This window comes from Motacilla alba, chromosome 1A, assembly GCF_015832195.1.
Source record: "Motacilla alba alba isolate MOTALB_02 chromosome 1A, Motacilla_alba_V1.0_pri, whole genome shotgun sequence".
NCBI classification, from domain to species: Eukaryota; Metazoa; Chordata; class Aves; order Passeriformes; family Motacillidae; genus Motacilla; species Motacilla alba.
The window spans coordinates 28,570,902-28,593,603 of record NC_052031.1 but is presented as its reverse complement, the minus strand read 5'-3'; the positions used below and the strand labels follow the sequence as shown (position 1 = coordinate 28,593,603).

At 39.7% G+C, this 22,702-nt stretch overlaps 1 protein-coding gene across 2 annotated transcripts in view; it reads left to right on the top strand.

The window, feature by feature from the left end:
- Positions 1-7,171: 7,171 nt before the first annotated feature.
- GXYLT1 (glucoside xylosyltransferase 1) overlaps positions 7,172-22,702 on the top strand; it is a 32,581-nt gene continuing 17,050 nt past the window's right edge. The window contains exons 1-2 of one of the 2 annotated variants that reach the window (XM_038154341.1): positions 7,172-7,455; positions 15,345-15,437. In XM_038154341.1, coding sequence (XP_038010269.1) covers positions 7,256-7,455; positions 15,345-15,437 — 293 coding nt within the window. In that variant the 5' untranslated portion in view covers positions 7,172-7,255. The remainder of the gene's footprint in view (positions 7,456-15,344; positions 15,438-22,702) is intronic. The other variant, XM_038154342.1, reaches the window with a different exon arrangement.

Below are 22,702 nucleotides of genomic sequence, written 5' to 3'. Positions count from 1 at the left end.
TCTCTGAATTGTTGCTTTGCAGCATGAGGCAAAGCTCCTACAAGGCATTCTGGAAAGAAGCTATTCTCTTGTCAAGACCATTGGAGTTTCCCATTTGTGTAGCAGGTAACTGAAGTGTTGGCCATAAGTATAGGAGCTCATCCCCGCTCCCAGGAGGCAGCATGTGAGGCTGGTACCTCTTTGGGTGCAGAATGCTTTAAATGCCACCTGTTATTATTGGGCACAGATCCCCAAGTGCAAGCAACAAGTGTTGGGAAACTGTTGACCTAACTACCAAATTTGATACTAGCAGAAATACTGACTAAATTGGCATCAGATACCAGAATGGAGCTATTGTCACTAATTAAAGGGGTCCAATTTAGTCTTACTTACTCATCTATTTTGCAAGAACAGGAGGGATTCAAAAGAGGAGAGCAAGTTGTTAAGCCCTTCTATCACCCTTTTATTCATTTCTTTCCGCTATTGACTGTTCGGCAAGACTGCTACACAATTATGGGTCTGAAGATCAAAACAAACTTCTTAAATTCCACACAAATGTTTTGGCAGCCATGGGAGATCACAGCATTCCCCCGCAGATATGGGCCTGGTGCCTGGAGATAGTTTAGGACAGTGTCCAATTTTATTTTACCCTTTCTTGTCCTGAAAAACTAAAAAAAGAAAAAAAAAAGTAAAAACTAAATTTGTAAAGCTACAGATTAAAGATGGGCAAAGGAAGGCTGAGTTATGTGTACATACAATCCTGAGTCAGCAAAACTTCAAATTATTTTGGGTGTATCAGGCTCAAAGTTCAGTGCAACACAATATCCCAACTCCTCCAGGCTCTGCTGCCACTGGTGCTGCAGAATGGTCTGGGAGCAACCCAATTGACACCATAGTATAGGCGGTGTAAGTTCAAGTACTAAGTGTTTTAAACAACTACCACATTTGACTGCTTTTGAAGCAGTCATGGTTTTGAATTTTTATTTATGAAAATTGAGCAACCCTTAGAGAAAAAAGATGTAGAGAGACAAACAGTAGGATTTTATTTCTCTATCTCTGACATTGTCTCTACATTGGTTTGCATGTAAAATTCTACTTGAAGGGGAAGTAAAGTGAGGGTACAGATTAACAAAATATAAGGGTAAATAAATTTGCAAAGTCAGTCAACACTTTACCTGGTTTGACTGACTGACCACTTTCCAAAACACCTCTTTATTGAATGACCATCTGTTGTCTTTTCCATTCGAAATAGGAGCTACTGTCTCCAGTGTATCATCTGGCTTGCAGTGCTAAATGGCTCTCAGAGACCTGACAACTCTCCTATACCTCTGTTTCCACTTATGAAGACAGCTGGCAGTTGTCATCTAATTTTTTTTTTCATTTTAGCTGTTTGCTAGATGTAGTTTTGCTTTCCAAGACATGCAGCTTTTTTGATTGGAAATAATAATAAAATGCATAAAATTTTTACATCAAATATGAAATAAATCCCACCCCTAAAATAAAAGGGTGGGGGTTTTTGTTTATGGTCTGAATATTTCCTGGGCTAATGCATTAATTTTAAAGATCTTAAAAAAAGTGAACAGGATAACATACTTAGTACAAGTAGTATAAATTCACTGTGTGGAATCTGCACTGTTACTGTGAAATGGAAAAGGTAAAAAATACCTTAGATAACTACTTTCAGATTATTTGATACATTTAATCTTAAAAATTGAACTTTCAAGGCATAATGTGAAGTTACTGTTGTGCATGGTTACTGCTAGTAAATATTTTTTTCTATTAGATATATATATATATATATATATATATATATATAATTATAGAAATTAAAAAACCCTGATCTGGGTGTCGGGACTCAAAACACCTGATGCTGTAGCAAACAATAGCAGGACACAATAAGGACTTTTAAACTTAAATATAGTTATAAATAAATAAACAAGTAAACACCAGCCCTTCAGGCCTTATTTCTATATTTATTGTATATGGTATGTATTTGCGTAAGTAAGTACGTTTGCTTTGACTCTTTGCAAAAGTACTTTGAACACAAATCATGGAATCACAGAATGGTTTGGGTTGGAAGGGACCTTAAAGGTCATGTAGTTCCAACCCCTCTGCCATGGTCTTCCTCTAGACCAGGTTGCTCAAAGCCCCATTCAACCTGGCTTTGAAAACTTCTAGGGATGGGGCATCCACATCTTCTCTGGGCAACTTGTTCTGATGTTCTACATCTTCAAAGCAAATTTTTTCTTACATCTAACCTAAACCAACCTTCTTTCAGATTAAGGCCATTCCCCCTTGTCTTACCAATAACTTACTCTTGTAAGAAGTCCCTCTCCAGCTCTCTTTTTGGCCCCTTTAGATACTGGGGGGCTGCAGTTAGGTCTCCCCAGAGCCTTCTCCTGGCTGAATGAGCCCAGCTCTCTCAGCCTGTCTTCACAGGAGAGATCCTCCAGCCCTCGGTCATCTTCACAGCCCTCCTCTGGACTCTCTCAGCAGGTCCATGGCCTTCTTAGGTTGGGCACCCCAGAGCTGGACACAGTACTACAGGTGGGGTCTAATGAGAGTGGAGTAGAGGGGCAGAATCCCCTCTGTTGCTCTGCTGGCCACACAGCTTTCATGCAGCTCAGGACCCTTTGGCTTTCTGGGCTGCGAGCACACGTTGCTGGGTCATGTTGAGCTTCTCGTCAACCTCTGGTTTAGAGACAAGGATATCGCGTGGGATGTTTCCAGTGTTTTGCACAAGTGCAGGTATATGGCATCTCTGCACTTCCCTCATCATCAATACTCTAAGCCCACTGCAGAAGGCCACCAAATTTGTCAGGCACAATTTGCCCTTAGTAAAGCCATATTGGCTGTCACCTGTCTCCTCTTTATTATATCCATGCAAGGTACGGTCTTTAGAAGGCTTTAGATGATGCAAAGAAACAAAAGTTCACCATTGAGAACCCCTTCTGGACTGATGTTCAGGAGCTCCAAATGTAGAAATCTTTTCAGAAAAAATAGCACTTGACACAAAAAAATTGAAAAAAAATAAAAAGAAAATTATCTTTGTGCTCCTAGAAAGTATTCATTCTTCTTTTTTAATGTAGTAAACTACTAAATAGTGTGCAAGTCTACATATATAGATGCTTTTTGATTTAGAGCATGAAATTTGAACTTTCTTAAGAACTTACAATTGTTCACAGAGGATCTATTAAATAAATTTTGAAGTGTACTATTGATAAAGAAATAATTGATTCAAATTAGAAGAAATTAGGAAATTTGCAAAGTATCACACCACTTCCTAAACAGTTTACAAGGCAGCTTACTTAATTTTGTACAGTATTGTCCCAGATGTTTTTCCTATTTCTATTGTCCTTGGGTGTTATTGTGATTATCAACAATAACTGAAAAATATTTTAAGCTCCTGCTTGAAATAAGTTGGACATACTACAATGCTAAACAATGAGAGCTAAATAGGGAAGGAATGGGGTAAGGCAATATTATTTTTGTTATCAATGAAAATTGATTTTGAGAATTTTTGTTAATATTTTTATACATTAGGAAATTTGAAGGGGTAGATGCAGTAAGAGTGAAGGCAATTGTAGTAAACTAAGTCTTTTTCCTAAAAGTTAATAGGCAGGGAAAGAAGTGATTTCTGGCAGCAAGAGAAAAGGGTCATTGCCCCAAGAAGTCTGATGATACCATATGTACAACACATGGCAGCAAAGCAGTTTCCCAACCTGGCAATCTATCATACCAAGTGCTGACACTGCAGCTTGTACGAAAGGGCACGTGAACATCAAAGGAAGTGTCTTTGCCTTTGAAAACCCATAACTGCTTTGCATACAGGGCAGTGTTGACACAAATCTATTAGCACAAAATCTTACTGCTTTGCCAACTCAATTAATGGTTTAATTTTATGAAAGAACAAAACCAGGGGGAATGATACAAGTGCATCTGATTAGGATTGTTTTTTTTAATTTAAGTTGATCTGATTTATCTCTTTACCTAATGAGTTGTTAGAATGTTGGTTTCCTTTCCTGGCTCACAGTGACTGCTCTTATGACCCTTATGAACACTCTTGCAGAAATATCAGATGCTGATTCTTCAAAAAAATTGTGACCTGTAGTTTATTAAGATAGTTTTTTTCTGGATTTGAGCTGTTTTTTGGAAGCAGTAAATAGAATTGAATACTAAAGATACATGGCTAAATAACTAAATTCTAGTCAAGAAAAGGATTAAAGATTTAGAATCAATAAAAGGACAGAATCTTGCATCTGATTGTAACTCTTCATGTTTTAAGTTAATTAAAGACTAGCAGACCTTGTAGCATAAAATGTCACATTTTGTTCATAAACTATTCATGGTGAGTAATAAAGATATATAATTATTAATCTTTAAAGAATTTATAAACTTAATTGGGTAATTATATACCATCTGATAATGGATTTTTCCTCACTGATACAATTTAGATATGGCATTTCAGTAACTTTTGCTTATTTTCCTTATTCATAAGGCCATGTTTGTAGTAAGAAGCATTTTATCTTTTATCAGACTGATACTTAGATTAAATGGACAGATTTTGCAGTTTGAAAAAAAAAGCCTTGTGTGTGTGTACGTTTAGCTGTTTTTTTCTCCCCAATAGCAACAGAGGACTTAACAAAGATGCTTTCTCTCTGACCTTGCCTTAGTTATATTCTTAGAACACTGCAGATATATTCTCATTCATTAATTATTCACATATTATTGAACAGCACTGAATGAAGAGAAGTCCTTAAATTCATACTTGGGTAATGACATGGTTGATAATAATAAAAAAAATCTCCCTCTGTCACCTCTCTTTAGCACTCCTTATTTATTTTCTCCTCTAAAAAATATAATTTCTTCTTTTGAAGCATGAGACCATGATTACTACCCATCTGCCACATTTATTTTTGGTGCCACTATAACACCCTTCAGACCTCATTTTCCCTGGCTGGAACACTCTTCCATATAAAAGACAAGTGTCACACCTCAGCAGGGAATAAGTGGTCTCTGCTTTTAAGCTTGCTGTCAGTAAATACTCCATTATATCTGTCTACTCTGATTCTCATGTCTGTGTTAGTCATGTCCTGCCATTTGGACTTGACAGTGTGTGTAAAGTGCTGTGAAGTGGGAGAGTGCAAGAATTCATGACACAGGTCAGCAGGTGCAGTGAGAGCAATGAAACCAATTTTGGGCACAAACACAACATCAGGGAAGCTGAATGGCAGGCTGTGGCAGAAAGCCCAGCTAAGACCCTGAGTGGTGCTTTCAGAGCTAGCTCTTCCTGCAATGCAAGCCAGTAACCTCCTTCCAGAGTACTTTTTACAAATTCTCTGCCATTTAATCTATTACTCTCCCATTACCACCCTGCCATCTTTGGCCCTGATTTCTCTTTGTTCTCCCTAGTTCCTTATTTCTCTTGAATTCTATGTTTTGTTTTTTTTCTCAGCCTCAATTTCCCTGCTTATATCTTTTGATAATCATCCCAGTATCTCCACTGCAAACAAAGTTGAGTAGCCCATATTTTCTGAGAGCTACCTTTTCTCCTCATTTTTTTATTTTGAGGAAGAGGTGATGAACAATTTTGCCATTACCTGTCTTCCAGCTACCAGAGTTGCCAGCTGGCATCCTGCTTTCCCCTTCTTTCAAGCACACCCAAGAACAGCACTAAGCTATGGCTCAGGTTTTATGGGCATTTATATATAACATACATTCTTAGACCACAAAAGCTATAACAGAACTATTTTTTATGGTTTATTGGAAATCATGTTGGCATTTTTCTTAAAATGCAGGGTCCTGAATGGGGATATTATCACTTGTTCTAAAAAAGGATGTTTCTAGTCCATAGAAAAAAATGTGAGCCAAATGCACTGTAAGGACAACGAAGTAAGCAGAATTATTCCAAATTTGTATTTTTTTTTTAAACCAGTGCCAGAAGCTGAGGGAGCAGCACTGAATAACGACTTTAAAATACTTACCTTGGCAACAGTATAGGTTAGTTAAACTGTTAGTAGGCCTTTTGCTCAGTGGTCTGGGCTAGAGAGAGAGGATGCGCTACTGTGTTGGATTCAGCTGAAACCCAACCAATACTCCCCCATTCCCAGACCTACAATTTTTGTCCAGAAGCATGACTTGGTGAGCTAAAACACCCCTATCTTTGCTAGTTACTGCAAACAAATCCTCCAGGCTCAGTTCTCCAAGCTCCTCCAGCCCAGCATCTCCCTTGCCCAGCAGCACCCATCTGTTCCTCTGCCTGTGTGCCAAGGCCAGCGGAGGGAAGGGGCCTGGAGTCCAAAGTGATTTGCATGCTCAGACTGTGTCTGTACAAGGAGAAAGAACATCCGTGTAACTTCAGCTGCCTAAGGAATGAGTGGGCATATCACAAAATGGGTAAAGGTTGGAAGGGACCACAGTGGGTCATCTGGTCCACCCTCCCTGGACCAGAGGGTCCTCCTAGAACACATTGCACAGGATTGTGTCCATATGGTTCTGGAATATCTACAGTGAGGGAGACTCCACATCCTCTCTGTAAATCTGTTCCAGTGCTCAGTCACCTGCACAGTAAAGAAGTTCTTCCTCATATTCAGGTGGAACTTCCTGTGTACAAATTTCTCCCATTGCCTCTTGTCCTATTGTTTGGCACCACCAAGAAGAGCTTGTCTCCATCTTCTTGGCACCCTCCCTTTAGATATTTATACGTATAGAATATCCTTGTGCAGAAGCAGCTGTGAAGCTTTCACACAGGAAAAGTTAGTGCAACAGAAACATTGAGAACGAGGAACGAGCGTCATTTTGAGGGAGCTTTAGCCCTTAATGAAGAATTCGCACACCCTCTAACAGCTTTACGTTCTTATTGTACTAAGGCTCTCAAAACTGCACGCGAGATTCAAGGTGAGGCCGCGCCAGTGCGGAGCAGACCGGGACTGCCACCGTCTCTACTTCGCATACTTCATCGCTCGACTTCTCCCAGAGCCCAACTTCGGGAGGCCTGAATGGGGGCGAGACCAGGCTGAGGCCCGAGCCGCGATGGAGGGAGGGACGCAGCAGGAAAACAGGGCGGCGCCTTTTCTCACTTTTGGGGCAAATAAACAGCGGGCGCCACTACGGCTCCGCCCTGCGGCCCGCCCGGCCCCGCTCCCGCCCCGGCCGCCCCCCCCCCCGCCCCTCGCACGCCGGGGCCGCGCTGGGATCGCGCCGCGGCCGCTCCCGGGTGCTGCCGCTGCCGCCGGAGCCGCGGGCCCGCCCGGCTGTGCCGGCGCCGGGCGGGAGGATGCGGCGCTTGGCGCGGGTGGCGCTGCTGTGCCTGGGCTGCGCCGTGTGCTCGCTGCTCTACGGCCTCAGCCAGCTGGCCCTCTCGCTGGAGCAGGAGCCCGGCGGCGGCGGCCGCGAGAGGCAGGCCCGAGAGCCCGCCACGCCCGGCGCCCGGCGGCAGGCGGAGAGCGCGGGCCGAGGCGAGGCGGGGAGCGGCAGGTACGCGGGGCCGGGGATGGGGCCGGGGCCGGGGCCGGGCGCGGGCGGCGGTTCCCGCCGCATTCCTGCGGGGAGGGCCGGGGGCCGCGGGAGCGCGCCGCTCTCCGTGCCGGCCGCGGGCCGAGCGGGGCCGCGGGCGCCCCCGGCTGCGGTGCCGAGGCCTGGCGGCGCTTTCGGGGGCAGCGGGCGGTGGTGCGCTCCCTCCCGGCCTCCTGCGGGCCGGGTACTGGAGGACGGCGGCTGGGGAAGCCTTAAACAAGCGAGGAAAACTTTCAGGAGTGGCGACCGAGGCCGCCCCCGTGCGCGTCCCCGCGGCGCTAAGCCCGTGCCTGGCTGCTGCTTGGTGGGGCAGCGCGAGTGAAGCGACGAGGTTGCTTTCCTTCTTCCAAAAAGAGAAAATTTCACGGTGCTCCGTCAAGACTGAAACTTAGTAACTTTGAGATTCTCAAATATAACTTCAGTGGAGCAAAACTGTTTGTTATGGGATACCTAATACAGCCAGTCTTCTCACAGAAACCAGTGAGTTCAGTTCTGTAATTAAAGGGGTGCGTATCCGAGCATCTCACACACTGCAAAGTTCTGTTGTCCTCTGTCAGCAGAAATTTTAGTGCGGCCAAGTGGTGATTCAGATTATGGAATGGAAATTACTAGTTTTCCTTTAGATTATAGTTTCATAATCCTGTTCACCTGTGTCTACTGGAACCCTAAAGCCAGGAAGAGTGGAGTGATGAGAAATCTGTTACTGAAAACGGAGGAAAAATTAGGACCAGACCATTCTGGGCCAGTCTGGCTCTACCTCTGCTCAGATTGCAGAGCAGTTTAAAGCCAAGTGAGTTTATTGGCTTGGCAATGGTCACTGCTTCCCAGTGCTGTAGAAGCTCTGGCGCCCCTCAGTCCTTGTGCTGCTTGTGCTCCTCTTGGGCATACGAGTAAGTTGATCTGCTGTGGTGAGCTGATTGAAAACCAACTAGTTTTTGGCCAACTCAGCGCTCATCATGTATTGCCTCGTCATGTAATAATGAAGGTGTTGATGCTGTTGTAAAGGATTTAGGGAGGATGGCAGGATGACAAACTCTGACTTAATAATCTTGGAATACCATGAAACAGCATTCTGAGTTACTAGAGGTGGAGTCAGCTGAAATGTGAAACCCAGCTCTCGACTGGTGTAACTACTTAAAAGATTTCCCCCCCCCCCATGTTTTTGTGTGAGTTCAAGTTAATGCAGATTTTAACATGAAAAAAAAAGTAAGGACAATTGTGCCTCACTTAGTTTGTCATGAAGAACTTCTTGTGAGTGGTTGAAATCTACTAGTTCTAAATAAAAATACGATGAGAAAAAACATGTGTATGATACTTGTTTTACTAAAGAAAACATGCAGTTTGCTTTAAATGAAGCAAACTTCTGTTGGGTAGAAGATAATAATGTAAATAAATGATTTATACTATTGAACACTGAAATTACTTTAAGCTGTATCATATTGCTAGTAAGCAAAAGAAGAACCAAGTTTATTTTAAAAGCTATACTGTTCTAGTATTTGTACTAAAAGTGTAGGTTTTAAATTAAATATATGAGTGGAGAAGAGCCTCAGCAAGGTGCAAGAAGCTTCTTGCTGCCGTTATATCAGATGAGATATCATTCTCCCCCATGTTGTCAAATAGAAAAGTTTCACTAACTGATAAAGTTCTTTTCTAGAGGTCTCAAGTGCCACAAAGCATTCCACTGTATACAGTTTTTTGGGGGTGTATATCCTTGCAAAACCAGTGAGTGTTGTCACCTGTGTGGGAATTCTTTACCTATAAACTGCTGTCAAGCTGAAGGCTCAGGATAAACATCCCCTGTTGTAAGTTATTGAAATTTGCTTTTTTGTGCAAAAAGTGCTTGTGCAAAACTTATTTGTGAGTCAGACTCTTAGAAAAGAGAAAAGGCTTTTGTTTAAGGAAAAGTTCTGTCCTGTGGGAGCTAAGAAATGTCCCACTGAATGTTCCTTTAGATGCATTTGTAAATTATTTTTGAGTGTTAAACTGCATTGCATTCACTATCATAAGTGACGCACACGTCTTGCTGAATGTATTGGTGTTTTTCAGTTTTTATACATCAGCTACCTCTCCAGTAGAGACTGAGCACTATGGCCACATATCATATGGCCACCTCTGGCTGTCTGGTGATCATGTAATATCCTGAAGGGTGCATAACCTTACAGAGTAAACTGCCTAATCCTTGAAGTTTAACATTTTGTATGCATTAATAGTCACTTTCATAAATGGGTTGCTTCAGCTGTGTTCACTGACAGCTTTAAAATATAGTTCAGCAGAGCAAATCTAACTATCATCTGAAGGCATTCATACACTCGGCAGTGTTTTTCTGTTTTCTTTAGCCAAGAAGTGTTTTCTTTGCCTGAACAGTCTAGTTTGGTATATTCCACAAGGGCAGAAAGAGCTCGCTCATGCTCTGGAATAGGGGAGGGAAACGTTGAGTTTTCTGGTAGTTTTTGGAAACATGCAAACATGAAAACTTCAAGCATGGAATAAGGCTTTGGAATACTACACCTGGAAGAATTTAGCAATGGTGGTGACATGTTTAAGAAGAAAATAACTTAAAAGGAAGCACCATATTGAAACTAGGATTACAGGTTGAGGCAGGGTCCTCCAATAAACATAATAATTCACAGGAATTTATTGGGTAATCAGTTTAGTAAGGAGTTGTTTGTTTCAAACTACTACTCTAGCTGGAAGAACAAGAGGACTGGAGACTGAAGGCTTGTGTCTTGAGACTTGGTATAAACAGCTGAAGAACACTTTAAGAATTTAATAGCTAAACATTTTCATAAATGCCTTGGATGCAGGACTGGAAGGGATACTAAGCAAGTTTGCAGATGATACAAAATTGGGAGGAGCTGTTGACTCCCTTGAAGGCAGTATTTTGTCAGTACTGCCACTTCATTCGAGGGCAGATAATGTTCATCTTTCTATTCAGGTCCAAAAAAGTGCTATTCTAATAACAGCCATTTTGAGATATACAGAAGGAATCAGTCTGTTGTCAGTTCTGTGAATTTAGTGAGGTCAGTGAATTTTACCTTATTAAAATGGAACATGTTTCCCTTACACTGTAGTTTAGCATTTTTGTGCTGCCAGCTATACCATTCTGCTATGTGTGGCACTGATGTTTGTACCGGTCTCTTGCTCTCTGACTGTTCTGGCAGAGGGCGAGTTAAGTGGGCTATAGTGCATGGAAAATGGTAGAAAGTATATCCACAAGTATATCCCTCCTTAGCAGAGGAGGGTGATTATAACAGGTAGCTGGTTCTTTCCTTGGCCTGTACACAGGTGTTTTCTTTGGTATCAGAGCTTACCAGCAGTTTCATCAGTTTGCTTCTCAGCTATTCTTATTTTAAGAAATTGGTCCAGAACCTGTCAAAGAACTTCAAAATATGAGGTAAACTTAAAATGATGAAACGTTCAATGATTTGAAATTGAAACTTCATTTAAAAACTCTGCTGAATTTGACAAGCATTTGACCGGCAAATATTATTTGCATAGGAATGTTGTGAGGCAATGAAATATTATCAAGATTTTTCCAGTTTAAAAGTTAAGGCATCAGACATCTAGCATTGCATCGACTATCTCCTATCTAATAAAGCCATTGCTTCTATGACAAAATATGTCATAACAAATTTGTGGTGTTGCTGCAAACGTTCAGAAAAGCTGTTGAAGAGAATTAGAAATTCTTAGTGAATTAGAAATTCTTAGTGTGTTTTGGAGTTGAATTAAGCATTTATCATCCCAGTTTTTTACTCCCGTGTGATTATAAGTAGGAAGGAAATGCATCTTTCCTGTTTTGCTGCATTTGTGGACTATGCTGTAGGAGAGACATGAGTCTGTCTGTTGGTTGGTTCATGCAGTTGATAAAACTTAGGTTGTTAATGAAAGGAATTTTGACAGGACCATAGTAATTAGGGCTGCTCCCCTCACCATTTGGACATCTGCTGAGTTTGCTGTGGAGTTACAAACATGCCACATGGATTGAAAAGTGTTTCTAACAACGATGATCTCCATTAACAAAAGGAGGTTACCACTGATTGTTGAGGGATTTCTTATGGTTAAAACTTGACTTGCCTGAGCACAGCGTCTCAGTCTTCATGACTGCAACTTATGCACTGCTATGTATTTCACAAATTAATTTGAAATTGTCCTTTTGTTCTGAAAAGTTTTCAGGTCACAATATAGACACTTTTTCTATGTCTGCAATACTAAAATTTCTGCTACCCAGGGATGTTGAAGCTAGATTAACTGATAGAGGTAGTTAAGAAATGGCTGGTTGCTTAAGGAAGAGATGCTTTGAATTGACAAACAGATCACTGAGAATGCTTCTTCGTGACACCAGTGAATTTTGAAACTTCATATTTCTTCTTTTTTTATATTTTTGACAGTGGTATTAGTAATTGTCCAGCCCGGTAGTGTGATGGAGAAATGCTGCTGCATTTCCATGTTCCTGGGTGTCCTGGCAGTAGCAATGTGGAGCATTTATTCCAGTGGGATCATAGGTTCTTAGTGCAAACACGCATGCCTGGCCACAGAGATCAGCACATAGGAAATAGTGCTTGCACAACCACAAACAAGCATCCTGATCCTGTTCTCTTCTCTGACTGATCAGGGTGAAAGGTTTTAATGAAAAATACATCAATGTATGTAAGGTGGATTCCTCCAGTAACTGGCCTTAGACACCTGGTCCATCCAGGAACAGGCTCCTGATCCTCTGGCCTCTGCTGTTGCTGACCTGAGTGTGTGAATCCTTGAGGCTTGCCGACCCAATTCAGTTTCTGGTACTCACGCCCTCTTGGTGTGAGTAGACAGACACATGTACACGTGAATGTGCTGGACCTTTCCAGTTACTGCCTTGGAAATGGCTGGACCTTTCTTGTTACTGGCTGCCTTGTGGCAGCTGGCCACAGGATTGTCTCATGAAAGGGAGTCTTCTGTATAGCTGGTCCTGACCTGCAGCCTTAAACATCAGCCACTCCTCAAATGCCAGGTGGCCAGCTCAGACTTTCTGGTGCCTCCAGTTGCCATCCCTCAGACCCTAATCTCTTGTGGCTATGAGAGAGGTTCTTTCAGTAGCTCAGACTTGCTGTTCTCTGCAGAATCTGGCCCAGTCTTAGGGCCTGTGTGACACCTGGCTCCGCAGCCTCCTGCCCTGCTTGCAGGCCGGTCTGGTGGCTGGTGCTTATGTGCCCCAGATGCAGCCACCCACGCACGCTGTGCACACGCATCTCTCCAGTCCCGGCTCTGCAGGCTCGAGGCCCCTGGATCTGTGGCCGTCTTCTCACTTGCAACCACTCTGGCTTCTGCATGTGCAGATGGAATGGAGCCATTTCCACAACCAGGAAAACAGGAGTCTTCGCGTGTGACTGGGACCTCTTGTCATCTCTCTGGTTTTTGTGTTCCCCTTCCTCCCCAGCTCACCTTAGATCGCACAATGAGTCCTACACCCTTTCAGGCAGTAACCCCATCAGACAGCTGGTAAACTGGCCTGGAGAGTCTCTCTTGTTACCTAGGCTAGTGGATGGATCATCTGCCTGGTTCATGGGCTCTCTCTGCCCTTGTGAATTTGGGCTATGTTAGGATACTCCTTGTGCCCTGTTTAGTTTGTTCCACCTTACATAATTTTTTGCTTTCTATTTGTGGGAACTGGCCTTTAATCACATAACAATAATAGGTGTGAGCAAAATATCCCTCCATAGTTCTGAAGGTGACCATTCCTGTCTGACTAGTAACTCTCTGAGGTAACAATGACTGTACCTGTTTGTGAACAGGTACAGTGCATATAAAAGCAATTGTTTGTAGTCCAAGCTTTCATCACATTTCATTTCAAGTAAAAAAATACCTTAATGAGTGGCATTTTAAATGATCTTAATGTGAATAACAAGAAGAAAATGTTGTCCAATTCTTCCAGTATCTTAATCCTTTATATGAAAACACTTTGGGGAACATGGCAGCATGTAGTCAACTGAGAGAGATTGCTGTTGACAGGAGAATGTCTTGAGGTGACATTAGGTAAATTGCATACATACGTATCCTAGTAACACTTTGGTTTTAAATATGCAGTTTATGAATCAAACCCAAGGCTGATAATCTTGTGCTAAATGGAATGTTGGAAAGGCCCAATGTGTCAGGGAAGTGACACAGCCATTACTCCAGATTTGCCTCTTGCCTTGGTAGTTTGGGTAGGGTAATACTCGAGACAGCCAAGAAAACTCTTGTTGACAACTGAAAGAGGAATCCCCTGTAATAATAGCGTAATAGTCTTCCAAACCACAAAACTCTTTTGGAGAGATTGTCTATTAATTTATCTTAAAAGTAATGAGAAACGGTTACTTCAAAAAGCTAGTAGTAGAGATCGTAAAGATTGTTCTTCGGATAAGTGCAAGATCTTATGTGCCTTGGAGTTTTTATAAAACTTCAAAAAGCCACAAAGAGTAATGCAAGAAAGAATCTGGCAGAGGAAACTCGTGGTTTTATACTTTGGTAAAGAGTAGTGCAGCTATCCCTGAAATAGAGTTGCAATCTGTATTTTCATTTTTTGTACCTGGGTATTTATTTGTGGAGAGCATTCTTAAGTCATGAAATAAAAGTACTTGAAAATTCTAGCCAACACATTTATCTACAGAATACAAGGATTTCCTGTGATCTAGCAAAGAACTGCACCATCCCCCACAGCACTTAAATGAGGCCTTGTGAAACACTGTGTTTATCAGGTCGTTATTCTCAAGTGTTACAAAAAGCAGAAATTACTAATCTTGACATTTTTGATGCTACATTAAGCTATTATTGTCTGGTATTTGCGAAACATTGGCCTTCACAGGTTTCAGATTATGTTACCAAGATGGTACTGATTAATTTCAACCTTGCAAAGCCAACTTTCAGTAGAGTTCTGAGCTGTAGTCCTTAAATACTGCTGATGAAAATCGGCAGCTTTTGTGTCGGTTTTCTTGCACACGTCTTTCATTCACAGATACTAACTTTCAAAGGAGAATAAACACTACTGGCTCTGTATTACCAGAGCAGGGAGCAGAGAAGGTCACTCAAGACTATCTCTTACTCTACAATATTCTGCTTACTCATTTCAGATCATAATTCTTGATATTGATTTTCTCACCAGAGCCTTTGAAATTCACACTTTTGTTTCTATTTAAAAATATTTCCTATATTGCTGTTGCATAAAATGTAGAGGTGAACTAGTAAACCCTGCTTTTTTTTTTAGCTGTTAATGTAGTTCAAGTCAATAAATTATTAGTCTTGCTTTTAGTATGTAGAAAGAAAACTTGTGAAATGTTGTGATTATTTCTGTATTGCATTAACTATTTGTTACGAAACAATGGAATTCCTTGGTGCTGCTAAGTCCTGTTTTTTATTGAAAATCCGATTTGCACGTTTGCGCTGACAAGAGTAATGGGTGAATAGGGCTTGTGTTAAATGAACAATGTAACCTCAAAAATGAAAAGTTTCAGTTGCTCCTCTGCCTTGAGTAGACAAAGGTATTGAAAAGGTGGAGTTCTTTCTAGCAATAGGTGTTGCCATTCACTCATTACTCATTACCTATGGGCTTAATTTAAGCCTAGAACATAGAAGGATCCTAAAAAATCTGAGCCCCTCTGTTTTTCGCATTCTGAAAATATATGAAGAGGAAAGGCTAAAGGATGGGACCATTGTACCTTTAAAAAATTCTGATTGGCTTCTAATACTTTCTCCTTTGTATTCAAGTTGCATTACATAGCCAGTTTTCTGCCAACTAATTAACTGTTCAAGTTATGCTTGAGCTAGGAGACTGTCCATTTAAGTTTGTCATAAAACCAGTAACATTTATATAGGGTTTTTTTGTCTTATTCTGTTAGGTGTAAGAATTTGTCTGTATCTTTCTGGAATTCCTATTGGATGCTGCCCTCTGATGTTTGTGGAATGAACTGCTTTTGGGAAGCTGCTTTTAGGTAGGATGTTGTTAAATAGTACTTTATGTTTGATTGCAGACAGATGTAGCTGATGTTTTTTGGCTCTTTAGCAAGGTGGCAAAACAAAATATCTTGATTGCTTCTCATGCATTTCACCTGCTTATATTGTGGTTGCCTTTAGCTGGGTTTTTTCATGTTACGTTATGTTCTGGAATTGTAGACTCAAGTGTTACTACCAAGGGTAGATTTTTTCAATTATATTGCTTCATTAAATCGAAGCTCGCTAACATCTGTTAAAAGCCTGTCTGAGTATAGTCTGAAAAGTTAATGATAAATTATCTTCCTAAAATAATACTTGCTGCACACTAATTCCGATGTTACAACTTGTGATAAAATTATATGCTTAGTAAGTACATGTGGATTTTTAAAATTCAAGTTACATGTTTTATAGAATTTAAGGAGGGTACTCCATCCAAAAGCACTGAAGAGGCCATTTTGAATGTACTTTAACATTTAGTATATTAAAGAATAGCCTGTCTACCTTAATGCTGCATCTTTAACAATAAGTTTAAATGTTTTGACCTGGTGGCTCAGATGTTTTAGGCTGTCACATTACACAGGTAGCTTGAAAAGAAGTAAGCTACTTGTGAGGTAGCTCTCTGACCTGCATAGTTCTCTTCAGTATATAACCAAAGTTGTAAGTCAATTTTTCTTACATTTAAAATTTTGCTGATCATCCTTTGATATGGTTATCTTTTCCTGTTAGTATGAAGCTTGAATATTTCTGGGAAAGGAAAGAGGAAAAAAGCTTAGCTTCACAAGACTTACTATTTTTTTTGAAAATTAATGTGGGAAAGGCTTTAGATCTCTTATTCCTCTCTGCTTGTGTGTTATCAGTGCTTTTGAAGCTCAACAGTTGTCAAGAAATTCTTTAAAGATTGATTTTTATTCTCTTAGTGAGCTTCATCTGCAATTTGGGGCTGCTGAGTTTTTCTCGTTGCCATTGGTAGCAGTCCATACTGTGTCAATCCACAGGGATGCACATGACTTTGGTAGGCTGATTTAGCTATCTGAATAGACAGAAACAGCTTTTTTTCCTCATATGTTATGTTTTGGAAGTTTAGCTTTATGAAGTTTAGCACAGTGGGATAAATGAAATGTTGTGATTGAGGGTGTAGAGCTTAGTTTATGCTAGGTGGAGGGACAGGATGTGACTGTAAGCTTCATTTAATCCTTAGACATCTGGGCCAGTCTAACACTTGTAGTGTTGAGATAGGAGAGGGTCTTGCTGTCTTCTGACCCCACTAAGCATGAAGAAGTCCATGAATACAAAGTAATGCACAAAAATAGCAGAAAATGTCTTTTCTGGATATTCTGTCAGGCTTGAGGCAAGTGGAACCTTGGAACCAGAAATGGACAAATCCCATGCAGTTTATTTGCACATACCTTAAGCTGTAATTTGTATTAATCTATTAAGAATTCCATATGTGGCTGTGAAGACAATTCTGTTGAAGTATGCGTTGATTATGACTTTAATGGATGAGTCCACTTTCATGATGAAACATGGTTCATGGTAAGCCCCTAAGGTTTGCAGAATTTCATGTTTATACATTTTGAAATTGAAAGAAAAAAAGCTGCTTAAATGAGTAAAGGGTGTGTGGTGTTCAGATTAAACATTTCACATTAAGCTGGATTGTTTTATAATATCTTACTAATTAATTATTCCCCATATGTTGTGCTCATCAGTGCTTGTTGAATTCCTCAGTTAGATGCTCTAATTTATATCAGAGTTAGAATGTCTCTAAGTTTTTAAAACATTGTGAGCTTTTGGATTTTTAAGTATTTCTTTTGAAAAAAATCTTGTTATCTGTCTGTTTCTAACTTGTAATTCCACTTAGTTTTTTTTCCTGGATATCAGAACCACAGGGGTTTGTTTACCCTTGGTAGAACTTGGCATAGACACTCTTGAAATGCAGCTTTCTACATTATTTCCTCTAAGTAGCTCTAAGGGTATAAGTAAAAACTAGAGTTATATGGATTTTTGTGATTCAAGTATGTGTGATAGAAATGTTGAAGACATACAGAAAAAAATCTAGAAAATTTTTGAGAGAGATGTGTATATAGACTTCAGTATGAGTCATGCAATAGTTGAAAAACATTTGAAATTGATGACCTCTGAACAGGTGCTGGTTCTAATAATGAATAATAAGGATCTTCAGGTCAATCAGTGTAAGATCAATTGCTTTTGCTGTATGTGGGAAGGATTTTGTAGCTATTCTGCACTCACATTTTTTCACCACCATTCTGATTATCAACTTTATTCTGGCACAGAGTATTTGTCAGCTTTCACCTTGACAGAAGAAGCATGAGATTGCTTTTACATACAGTGGTATAGATTTTATCAAAATTTTTAAAATGCTGATAAAGATAACATGATACTCAGATTTTGCATGGTCTAGATGATGCTTTTCTTTTCTAGTACACCTTTCAAGGTGCTCAGTGTTGTCTAGCTGGTATGGCTGCTTATTTCCTAATGCGACTGACTAAGAAGAAGTTCTTAGGGGCCATTACTATGGCTGTCTGACCAGGCTGATTTCAGTTGTTGGATGTTGCAACTAAGTGGTTTTTAACTTGTGTTGCCTGCTAAAGTAGAAAGTTTCACTAAGTTTTTGGGTATATTGAGCTTCACGTGGTGTGGTTATATTGAAATTAATTCTGATGGTTGTGAAAAAAGGAGTTTCTCTAAATTAGCAGGCTCATTGGAGAATGGGGCTTCTATTTTTATAGTCAATTTAAAATTACTTATATATTGTAACTTCAAATCTAATCTACTAATTGAGTCGGCATTGAGTAGATTACATTTGGACATCATATGCAGTGGTATCATTAGGGTACTTTTACAAAATAAGCTCTTGATTATGACATGTTTTACATGCAGTGCTGTAGTAGCATGTAAAGCTGAGTAAAAACTAGAATTTTCATCACTTTCAAATCCAGATAGTATCTGTAGTTACCTTGGTCCTACTTGTAATAAGTGTGGGAGTGATTTAACAGCTGGATTTTAATCAGTGTAGCTTTGCTGCCTTCTTTCTCTGCCTATTTGCTTTGTTTTTCTGGTGACTAAAGGCTGCCAGGTTAGGCTTCTTAGTGGTTGATTGATTTAGATCAAACAGGGCATTAAAAGGAAAAAGGATGCAATAAGCCATCTGTATTGTACTTACATATCTACCATTTGATTCTCTGAGGTATATTGTAGTGTCAGCTTTGAAATAATACAGTTTGATCATATGAAAATACTTTCCCTTCACAGTTTAATGGATATAATTAAGATTTTTTTTTATGCTAATGATGAAAACCACTTATATTACACCAAATTAGATGGAACTGTATAAAGGATATTCCTGAGATTTTGGTACCCTCTCAGCTGTGATTTCCATGTATTCTGTGAGAATAGGAGAACTTTACCCTTATACAAATAAAGGTGAACTCTACTGCAGTTCCTTGTGTCAAGTCTAAAGGACTGAGCTAAGCTTTTTGTGGAGCTGGTGGGTATTTTAGTGCCAATAAAATTTATGTTGTTTTTATTTTTGCCCAGGAAGTGCAGCTGGGATGCCATGAAGGTTCTAGAAAAGTACAACCTGTCAAAACATACCTCTGTAGCTTACTATCAAATTACAGCTTCGTAGCTGTAATTGACCTGGAAATGCTAATTTAATATACAATGTGTCATGGTAAACATCTTTAAATATAAGGCAGTGTCTTGACAGACAGGCTCTGGAAAACCTTGTTACAGCAGATTCACTGAGAATATCCTATGTTCTTCTCTCAGAGGTTATTAACAGCACAATTAATCAGTATAGAATGAGGGGCTACACTTGGCACAGAAATACTTTGGGATAAGGCTTGTACCTGGCCTTTTGCTGCTGCTGAGTAGCATGTTTTAACGTACATGTTTTTTACTCACATTGTCAAAAGTGAATTGTTTTAAATGTGTTTCCTAAATTCATGGAAGTATGTGTGGAGGTTTGTCTCAAGTGTTTTGTTTATTTTTACTGCCCTTACCCCTCATCTGTAATGAGTATCCTCAAAAAAATTAAATTCTCTTATTTCTTCCTAAAGACTCAAACCCTGTCATGGCATTCTGTTCAGTATCTTTTACTGGGTTGCAGATGCCTTCTTTCTCTTCCATTTTAATTACCAGAAGTTTTTCTTTCCCTGCTGGAGCTAGGACTCCCACATTATTGGCAGTTTGTTTTTTTTTTTAGAAATTGGGTCTGTCAAGTTTTCTTTGTTAGTCTATCCAACATCCTTACTAAAATACAGTTTGTATTTCACTCTATTGTTGCTTTTCCCCAGCTTTTCCACTAGGTTCTCCCACACCAGAAGATAAGGTATTAGTAATTAGAAATGTGCATATAAAAAATTTACATTTGTGTTTTTCTGCTTCTCAACAAGTTTTTTGAAAGTATCTCCTTGCTTTTGAAAGCATCTTAACCCTTTCAGGACCTGTATTTGATTTTCATTAAAGGTTCATGCTAGAGCTGTGATTCCTGATACCAAACCTGTTAAGGTTCAGAGAGGTTACTCTTCTTGTAGAATAAATTTTATTTTGCTCATTGTCAACTCAGTAACTGAACTGATAAAAAAAAAAAGTATTGCCAAAAGATTGTATCACTTGGTCATAACAGATACCAGACCAGTTATCTAAATGAGCATGGTTTTCCTTTCCCTGGCTTCTGGGGAGATAGCTGCAGTGGAAGAAAGATGGGGAGAAGGGTTACAGAGATGGGAAAAGAAGGGAGCGGCTGAAGGCAGAAAATATGGGAAAAAATCAGTGGAAAAACTAAGGGCATGTCGACATAATATTGAAGAAAGAAGTGAAACAAATAATGAAAAACATAATTGGCTCTGTGGGTGGGACATGTTCACATTGCAGGTGAGGCTGCGGAGCTCAAGCTAAGCTCTCCTGAACAATTTTCATCGGGAAGAGGAAAGAACGATGAAAGATGCTGGCAACTGAGGGTTATCAGTAAATAAAGTTCCTGGATGGAGATGGGGATAAGATTTCTCTTTGGGGGTGGACAGAGGTGTGTGTGAAAGGGGGAGGAGCAGCACTGAGGCCTGCTTGCTAAAAAGGAGGCTGTGGTTCCCACTGGTCTGTATGCAGGGAAGTCAAATGCAGTTTATAATCATAAAGGATGTCTTCCCATGGAGTCTGGAGTAAGGACCACAGCTCCAAAGTCTCTTACCTTTTGCCTTAAGAAGTTTCTGAGATCTAGTATGTCTCATTCCCTTTGTAGTGAATAGTCCACAGAGGGGATGGTGGCCTCTTCTTTCCAATGGCTTCTTGCTCCATCTGCTTCAGGGATAAAACTTTTTGTGAATTTATGGATCTGAGTCCAGCTGTTTCCCATTTGGTATGAGCTGAAATTCAGTTTTTGTTAGCTAAATTTTTTTGTTTGTTTCTAAATTTTTTTTTTTTCATTTAAAGAAATAATTTTCAAGCACAGATTTATAAGTATTGAACTCAGTAAGTCTGAAAGTTACATGAGAGGTTGTGTGAGCACAGTGACTGTAACAGCATTATAACATAATCAGTTTTTTGTTGTGTGGCTTAAAAATGTTCTTTTATTCACAGACATCACTAGATGTAGAAATAATAAACTACAGTCTTTGAATCTTAGTGCACTTTAGAGTCTCTTCAGCATAATTTTTGTCATACTTTATTTATGGAAAGCTGTATGTTACATGTAGTTCAGGAGCTTGGCTTTCAGCTATGCATTTTGTGTAGGTTTTGCCCTTATTTATCACGTGACCTTGTAATATCACTGTAGGCTCTCATGACTTCAGGGCTTAATTATTGTAATTCCCTTTTCAGTGGATTAGTGATGAGGCTAATCTGCTGCTTGCAGCTTGTTCACACTGTGGCAGTGTACTTATTTCTGGGTTTCAGCTACCCTCATCATATTCAACTTACATTGTGTGTTTTACCTTACTACTGACTACGTGGTGTGATGTTTAAATTAGCTTTATATATAAAGGTCTGAATGGGCATGTCTTGATTATATTTCAAAATTCTTTTTTTTGTGTGCGTGTTAACTTGAACTAATTTGCAGATTTTGCTTCAAGATTTATAAAAGGTTTCAATCTGCAGATTAAATAATCTCAATATAGCTGTCTGCAAATTGGTGTCTGTGTCTGCTAGGTCTTAAACAGTGACTAAAATTGAAAGGGCATAGAGGATGATCCGAGTGACCAGCCATTTAGCTGCTGAGATGTGAGTGGTTGGTGTTAATCTGGAACCACTTGGATATCCTAGACATCTTTTCAGGACTAGTAGAAACAAAATGATCTTTGAAATACTCAGTCTTTTTGGCATCTGGAGATCAAGTGGGATATTCTAGGACTTACTAAATGGCACTATACTTATGTTAAAAATTGATTGAAGCCTTAGGTGTTTACTTTATAGTAAGGTGAATTACTCTCTATACTCTGTAACCTGCTCACGGGATCTCTGTTGGCTTTAATGAGACTTCAGACACAGTTGAGGTTAGCATTTTCATTTAGGTGCCCTATTTTGGATCTAAATCTGACCTATGAATTCTTTCATCCATGTGATTGTTAATAATACTCTGAACCTTGACTTAAGACTGGCTGCATCATCTGTTAAAATTTTACTAATCTTAAATCCAGGGATTTAAGATTGAAAAGATCTTTAAGATTGAAAAAAAGGATTTAAGATTGAAAAAAAAATTAATTGCAGGGTATTAAATTCTTTCAAAACTCAGAATTTTTAAAATGCAGCCATTATTTTTTGGCATTACTATTCAGTAGTTTTACAGTGATAACTTTGCTTATATTTTGCCTTGTGGAAGTACAAATAATGTGTCTAGGTCTTCTGTGCCTTAAAGAAAAGAGGCATATTTGCATATTATCTATTGTAAATTTAAAGGAAAACTTGTATGTATTTACATGGTTGCATAAATTGAGCAGAGATTATGCACTAAGAATCACATCTGGTAATTTGTGTTTTGAAGTGTCTCTCTTCAACAAGTTTCTAACAATGTGTAATTTGTCAAGCATTTCTCCATTGTTATTAGTTTCGTAAAGTGTTTTCTAACTTCAGAATTGGATTTGTGTGCATAATTTGGCATTAAACTTGTAATTTAAACCTTCAGATACTTTTTAGCCCACTCCTCCCATAGTCTGTGCAAACAGCTCAAGTGCATAATATTGTTTTCCACATGGTCTTTGGGCTGATGTGTGTTTAAAAGCTTTGAAAGCTTTTCTGAAAGGTCTTCTTT